This window comes from Vitis riparia, chromosome 18 (genome assembly GCF_004353265.1).
Source record: "Vitis riparia cultivar Riparia Gloire de Montpellier isolate 1030 chromosome 18, EGFV_Vit.rip_1.0, whole genome shotgun sequence".
NCBI classification, from domain to species: domain Eukaryota; kingdom Viridiplantae; phylum Streptophyta; class Magnoliopsida; order Vitales; family Vitaceae; genus Vitis; species Vitis riparia.
In genome coordinates, this window is record NC_048448.1 from 19,288,414 (window position 1) to 19,296,905 (window position 8,492).

At 26.8% G+C, this 8,492-nt stretch overlaps 1 protein-coding gene across 1 annotated transcript; it reads right to left on the minus strand.

Moving 5' to 3' along the window:
• Positions 1-3,123: 3,123 nt before the first annotated feature.
• Positions 3,124-4,171, minus strand: LOC117907575 (protein EPIDERMAL PATTERNING FACTOR 2-like). Its single transcript, XM_034821164.1, has 3 exons — positions 3,955-4,171; positions 3,742-3,806; positions 3,124-3,651 (listed from the first exon to the last, which is right to left on the minus strand). The coding sequence occupies exons 1-3, from the start codon at positions 4,055-4,057 to the stop codon at positions 3,457-3,459; spliced, it is 363 nt and encodes a 120-aa protein (XP_034677055.1). The 5' UTR covers positions 4,058-4,171; the 3' UTR covers positions 3,124-3,456.
• Positions 4,172-8,492: the final 4,321 nt, after the last annotated feature.

Below are 8,492 nucleotides of genomic sequence, written 5' to 3' on the forward strand. Positions count from 1 at the left end.
CAATCAATTGATTGCTTAGGTAAATTGATTCAGTTTGTCTCTCTTAGCAACTATCTATTGTGCTTTTACATCCAACATGTAACATGTCTATTGCTAAGGTCAATCGATCAATGTAAACTATGCCTAATGTTTAGTGTGACCCTTATTCTCATTTTTGAGACCTCATATTGAGAGTTATTACCTCATCTTGAGCTATTATTCATGCAAAAAATAAGAAATCTTATTGTTCATCAATCTAAAGGCTTTCAACATTTTGTTAAGTTCATTTGAACTAAAAATTTCAGTTATTTAATGCACCACCTTCAATCCTAATTTCATTTTATATCTTTATGAACTTAAACTTGTGGCTATAATTTTTATGAGATAAATCTTCTTCAAATACTACCTTGTGAGTGAATTCAAGAGTGAGGAATCTCTTGAAAAAAAAGTGTAAGGTCTATGGTAATCGAGAATCTAAGTATAAAGGATTAAAGTTTGGTCGAAGCTTTGAGGCTCGAGGAATCCTTAACCTACTTAGACCTTGAGAAGAGTGAATGCAGGTCGGGTTTGGGCGGAACCACTAAAAAACTTATATTTGCAACTCCCATCCCTTCCCTCAATTTACTCTATTGTTATTTTAATTGCTTATTATCTTTAGCTATAGTCTTTTACACTCATTTGGTTAAAGTTTGTAAAATTTGACCTCACCCCATTCACCTTCCAAAGGGTAATTAGCGTTATATGACAAGTTTATTTACAATAATGCCATCTCACAATATTAATAACAATGTCATCTAGTTATCATATTTCCTTGGTAGTAAGAGGTATACTCAATGAATCTCAATAATTCCCCTAAGTTTTAAAAAAAAATTTATTAGCTTTCCAAGTCTCATTATTTTCAAAATAGTTTTTAAAATTATTTTCTAAACATTATAAAATCAATAATTTAAATAAAAAATAATTCATTTTTTTTAAATATAGTAACCTTTAATTATATTTTCGGTATTTGACATTGGAAATAAGGTTGTGGATGCATTAAGTATGACATTAATATTATTATAAAGTTTAATATTTAAACTTAGTAAGATATGATAAATAATAATATAGTTAATTGATATAATTACTTTATAAAGTTTATTCTATATTATATAAAGTTTATATTATGGTTGTGTGTATTAGTTTAGACTTGTACTTCATTATTTACGATTGAGAAAACTTTTAGGGTGTGTTTGGTATGTGAGAATGAGGAATGAGAATGAATATTTTATTTTTCATTCATTTTCTCTCTTTAATAGAAATGAATTTGATAATTCTAATTTTTGTATTTGGATGGGTAGAGGAATGTAAGGTTGAAATCATAATTTGTTTTCATTTCAACATTAAGTAAAAATGATAATAAAAATAAAAAAAGAAATAAATTGTCAATAATAGACATAATTAATGCTTTAGATTCTTTAATAAATTTTGTAAATTCTAAGAATAATTTGAAATTAAAAAAACTGGTTAATTAATTATAGATTAAATAAAATAATTTAGAATGTCATCTTCATAATTGAGTAATAAATGTATACATAAAATGAAAATTTTGACTCATTTAGACCTTAAAAATTTATTTGTTTTTATATTCATTTAAAATAGAATAGTATTAGCAATTATAAATTTTGAATAATTATTCTTTATTTTCAACAAAATAAATCAATTAATGTTAACATCTATATTTTTATAATGTTTATAAAAAATAAAATAATAAATTATATTATATTATTAATATTCATCTTTTATTTAAAACTATTTATTTTTAATAAGGTGTGAATTAAATTTAATTGACATTATATAAATTGAATTCACAATTTGTATTTTTTTTTTATAAAATCAAAGTAAAAAATTATTTTTAAACACAACTTATCTACAAAAATATTTAGTTTTTTAATTTTTGAAGAATATTTTTAAAAATAAGTTGCACTAAGGAATCAAAATATCTCCTAGTTAGGATAAATTGAAATCCTAATTATAAGTGAGATTTGATTTTCATTTAAATAACTTTTGATTCAATTCTCATTATCATTAACTTTAAATACCTATAAATTGTTAAAAGAATATTAAAAAAAAAAATAAATAATAAAGTAATAAATTTTTTGTATTTTTTTTAATTCTTATATTTACATCAAATAAATTAAAGCGAAAGGTGAGTTTTGACTCACTAATTTAAATATATGTATATAGAAAAAGGAACCTAAACTTTTATAAATCAATTTTATCTTAATTTATTTAAAAATATTTTAAAACACATGCACTTTTTAACAAATTAGATAATTATTTCCTAAAATGACCTTTTACCTACCATGTTAATAATACCAATTGATAATTTTTTGTTATGTGAGAATTGATATAAAAAAAATAAATATTAACTTTTAATTCGTTAAATGACACTAGTAGAAAATATAGATTCAAGAAACAATTAGAAATAAAATGGGAGTCAATATTTTATTTCATTTTATTTTTAAATTTTTAAGTTTTTTGGTTTTAATTGTATTTAATTTTTAAACATTTTAGTTTTAATTATATTTTTAATTTTTAAAATTTCTTATTTTATTGTTGATGTTAACTAACAAAATTTTTATTCAATTTTGTTAAAAAAAAAAAAAAAAAAAGAGAAGAGAGTAGATTTATATAATACATGACATAAAACCATTATTAATTAGGGAATTAAAAAAAATTTACTTATTACTCGAGGATACTAAAAAAATTTTCAAAATGATTTATATCTGATATTATATAATAAAAAAATAATAATATATTTATTTATAACATTTATCAAATTAACATGATAAATTATTAAATATTATTGTTAAGTAAAATGTATTTGAGGAAATAATGATCTAATTTATAAATAAAAAAAAATTGCATATATTTTAAAATATTTTTAAATGAATAAATATAAAATTAATTTATAAAAGTTGAACTTTACTTTTTTTATATTTTTTGAAATTAGTGAGTCAAAACCCATTTTTCCTTATATTAAATATATATATATATTTGTAATTAATTTATATGGCATTAAAGTCAGGGTTATTATATGGCCATAAAAATTTTCCTTTGAAACTAAATTGAATATCCAAATATTCTCATTGAAGACGGTAGTACTAAATTAATAAAGTGGAATTTCAGAATAACATTTCATTCATCGTACTACATCCAAAACAAAACTACCAAAGCCGCAACCTTTTAAATTAAAAACAATGGTACCATTCCTACGACTACCTTCATTCCTCTCCATCCATTCAAACCAAAAACAAACACACTGCATTCCTAACTACCCCCCACATTAACTAACAAACTAAACTAACCAAAAAAAAAAAAAAAGGAAACTCAATTCCACTATTTACAAGCTTTCTGCTGCATTAATCTTGAAATTTTCTCTCTGAATTTGTGGCTGATGGCCGTCAATTCCATGCATTTTTACAGAAGCGCATTGTATTAATTGGAGGGTACGTGGTAATATTTCCCTTTACACGTGCACCTGTAAACAATTGGGCAGGACTCTGCAACTGAGCACTTGAAGCTCACCATCACCCTCTTGCATGGAAAGCACGGCCCGCAAGCGTGCGAACAGTCTGGTAAGCTTGACCCCGTGGGATACACCCTCATGTCTCCTTCTTCCTTTTCTCCTTCCTGCAATATTACCCACATTCAGCTCATCAGATTTGTTTCAATTGATATGCCTTCAATTTTTTTCTCCTTTTTTTAAATTAAGCAACAAACCTGAGGGTTCACATGACTTTGATGTCCATTGTGGGTGCCTTTTCCATGGACGCCGGATGAAGTATCTGGAAAAACATAAAGACAACAAAATGATAATCCAGAAAGCAATGGTCATTTTAATTTGAAGAGAAAAAATACAGCAGGTTCATGTCAGTTGTGTAATGATAAAATATATGAATTCAATGAAGGGCTAGAAGAGATGAGAACACATACAATGGTGGTGGGTGAAGCGGAGGCCTTTCCCAAGGGTTAGTAGCAGGAAGAGAGTGACAAGGAGGAAAGAGGTGTGGGGTACAAGTGAGGAGGAGTTCTTCATACTTGTTCTGCCTTTTAGCCTTGAGGTGGTAGCAACTACACAAAATAGAGTAAGTTGGAGAGATATTTCATTAGAAAGAGGAAGCAGAAGCAAGGTAGGCAATGAAATGAGAGAGAAGAGATGGTGGAGGAATATGGTGAAGGACGAGGTACTAATATATTGGAGACCAAAAGGGGTGGCTTTAAATGCACCAACCAAGTACACCTGATGCTCTTCACATGATCCATGCCCTTCTTTTCAAGCTTCTTCACATGTTTTGGCGTGAGACTCCCACAGTCACTTGGAGAGACCTCCTAGGCATGGGGATGGGGACGGAAGAGAGGGAGGTATTCAGTTTCTAATAACCCCCATTAACAACTAACCCACATTTCATTTGGGTTTTGGAAAAGCATTTCATTTCTCTTGTCAGGAAAAGTGATAGTGATAATCAATGTGAAGGAGTGGAGAAATTAGTTTATAGTTTTGTCAGTATATGTGAAATTATATGTAAGGTGGCAATAAATGGAGGAAGCAAAGAAATTAAATGTGGGGATGGATATAGAAAGTGAAAATTAAAGTTGGGGGAGAGAGAAGCAGTGAAGGTAGGAGACAAGAGGGAGTTCACGTGGACAGACACTTAGTATGGTCGTAGTGATGGATTATGCAAGTCTGGCAAAGGTCAATTGAAGGAGGCCTGCCATAAACGTGAATATCAACCTTTGCCTTAAATGAACTTCTTTAATTATTCCAATCCTTTAGCTGCCATGTCTCCCTCCATCTTTCCCTTTTTGCCCATCCATCAGTATTTTACCTTTTTTTTTTTTTTCCAATAAAATTAAAGATATATATATATATATATATAATGTCAAATCATCATATATAGATAAAAAAAAAAAAAAAAAAAAACAAAGGAATGAATTTTTATAAATTTTAAATGTTTTACCATAATTTTTATTCTAAGTTTTATTTTTAAATATTTATTTTAATGTAAAAAAATAAAAAATTAGCTTTTGTTCTATTAATTTAAAATTTAAACAATACTTTTAGAGGTGTTTAATATACAAGAATAGAAAATGAAAATAAATATTCAGTTTCCATTTTTATTTTTTAGTGAATGAAAATGAATTTGGTAATTCTATATCTAGTGTTTAGCTGAACCTATAAATTTAATATCAGAATGATTATTAATTAGTTTTCATTCTAATGTTTGGTAATAATAAGAATTTGAATAAAAAAAAAAAGAATTGACAATAATATCCTTATAGATAGTTTAAAATAATTTTTTATTTTCATTTTAAAAAATAAATTTTGAGAGTTTTTTTTTGTTATTAAATAATAAGACTAAAAAAATAGTCTTGTTACGGGATAAAGAGGCATATGAATGAAAATTTTGAGGGTAAAATAATAATTTTAGATTATTTTATATTTTCATATGAGATAAATGAACCATAATACTATCTACTTGTAATAATTTTTTATTTTATTCCTACTTCTATAACATTTATTCAAATATGGGAATAAGAGAGTAAACGGATGAAATGTCTATTCCCACTTCTCATTTTCGTGCCAGACACTCCAGAATTCTTATTTAGCCTTTGACCGGAAATGAAGATTTAAAATAAAAGAAAGGCATGTTTGATAAGATGAGACGTTCGAGCAGCGAGAGAATGCCATGTCATGACTCGTAGATTGCCTGGCGGTACAAAATCTTTCACTCTCACGACTTCACTGTCACACTTGCAAAGTTACAATGAGACATGCCCTTTCCTATGGGGCAACCACCAAATGGGCCTCACCCACCTTTTTCCACTTCTTTTGGACTATAATAAGCCTCTTTTAAGGCCCAAACTGCATTCTGGGTCGTGGGCTTGTCTCGTTTTGGTCCTGTTTGGCGTGGCTATTGTTTTTAATAAAGCTTTTTCTTTCTTTTTTGAAAATATCTCATCAGATTAAAGTTTATTACAAAAATATCTATGGCATTTGATTCAAGTATTGAACCCTCTTTCATCTTTGTATGAAGTTCTACTTCACTTTACAATTAGAGTTATGATTGGGCCGGTTGAATTGGATTGATTACAAACCCAAGCCCAACTTAAATTAAAAAAAAATTACTCTGAACCAAATCCAAATAAAATCGTATATGGTATAATTATAATGGGATAGTTTTTTAGAAAACAAACAATGTGAATATTATTATAATAATAATATAAATTATAAATATTATAAAAATATTAAATTAAATTTAAGTTAGACTTAGATTGCCTAAATTTTAACCTAAGTCTAACCGAAACTAATATAGGTTGAAAAAACTTAATCTAAACTCCCTTCAATGTTAAAAATGATTGTACAAAGGTCAAATTGAGTTTGAGTTTGGTTAGATCAACCCATTCAAGTTGCATCCCATTCATATGTTTTAGTAAATTCATTTTTTAAGTTAGGATGGTATTGACTTCCGTTACATGAAAAGTGGTGATTGAATTTATAGTATTATTTAAAAGTAAATAGGTATTTAATAAAACTTAATATTTATTATTTGATGACTTAAGTTGACTTTAAGTTAAATTACTCTTATAATTTTTAAATTTAAAATTTATTATTTATTTTCCACTTAAGATATTAAATAATAAGGTTGTTTGATAAAATTAATTTAAAATTTATTTTATGATATCAATACGTACCCTCTAACCGATGTTATATTATTTATTTATTTTAATAAATGCATATATAACATAAATGTCAATGTTCATCATTTTAGAGTCCACATGAGGCACCGGTTGAGATTAAATTTCAAATATTTATAATTCAAATTTTGAAGGTATGTGCCATAGACATGCCCATATGTACAAATTTCTTGTAAGTATTAATACACCACCTTATCATTATTGTTATAAAAAAGAAAAAATAAAAAAGAAAAGTGATATAACTATCTTGAAAAATGACATATTTTTAGGGAATCCATTAAAATCATTCATTTATTTGTTTCTTTAATAGTCAAGTTGGTGATAACGAAATTCATAACGCAAAATTACTTAACATCTGAATAATTTAACACTAGAGAGTTACTCAACAAAAATAACTGTAATTTAGGGCGTTTGATTACTAAGCCCTTTAGTATTATTTTTGCAAAAAGTTGGTTCAATTCAACTCGATTTTTGGATGGGTTTGAACAATCATTTTTAACATTTAGATTTGACTTCAATTAAATTTTTTAATCTAAACTTAATTCAAGTTGGATTCTAACAACCCAAACCCCATTTAAGATTCTAATAATTTTATAATTTATATTATCTTATATAATAATATATATTTTATTTATTTTTTTAAATTTTTTTAAAGAAAAATATCATATTATAATTAGATCTTTTTTTTTTTCATTTTGTGAGAAAAATACATAAATCTATTTTTATCATTTTATTACTATTTTGAAATATTATCTCATTTTCAATTTAAAATTTGGTACAAATATGTAGAAGAAAGTTTTTTATATGCCTCAAAACCGCTTCAACGACAAAACTTATATTCTTATATTCATCATTAGGCATAATATTTTATCAAAATAATTTGGTGTCCTAATATCTTTTTTTTTTTGAAAGAAAAAAACAAAATCTTAAAGATCTTAAGCAATTTTTAGATTAATTAAAATAGAGTATCCCTCTTTCATGAGCATTAAAGATGATTGAGCTTTAATTTGAGTCTTTCCAATGTTATTATTTGAAGTTCACTCATTGTGAGTTGAAAAGACAATTAATCCCCTTAATAACAATGTTATATAATTTCATTTCTATATTCAACATTTATAAATAAATTAAGACTTAGAACTCAATATTTTTTTCCTCATTTTCTAGACTATCTCCTACTTGGAGAGATGACTTGTCTTGGTCGTTGAGATGAGGTTTCCATGAAAAGTGCATTAGTGTGTATGGTTACACATTGGACAAGACCTATGGTGAATCATAACATAAGACCATCAAATAGTTATGATTCACCAAGCTACTATGTTGTATGGACTCTCAACCTTGAGATAATATTGAGTTTGTGTTGAAATTAATAAAATGCTTTAACCTATGAGTGAGACCCTAAAGTGGTCATATATTCCCTACAGATTAGGTCACTATTGATGGAAGTTGGTGGCAACAGTTAGTTTCAATAGAGACCATGATATCTCATGTGATTGAGACATTATATCCCCTTGGGTGATCCAAAGGACATGTAATCATGAAATCCATGGTTATAGTAATTCCTTAAGTGAAATTTAACACATACTCCTTAGAGTTAGAGTATGTCAATTGATCACATAATATGGGGATTCGTAATTCAAGGACTGGAGAGGTAATCTTGATAGGTTGATAGCACTACTCTGTTAGATTATGAACATCAATTCGTGGGGAGTTTGCATGTAATGGATAATAGGTTACCATCATGAATTTTGTCTCTTTGTAATTTCATAGGATACTAG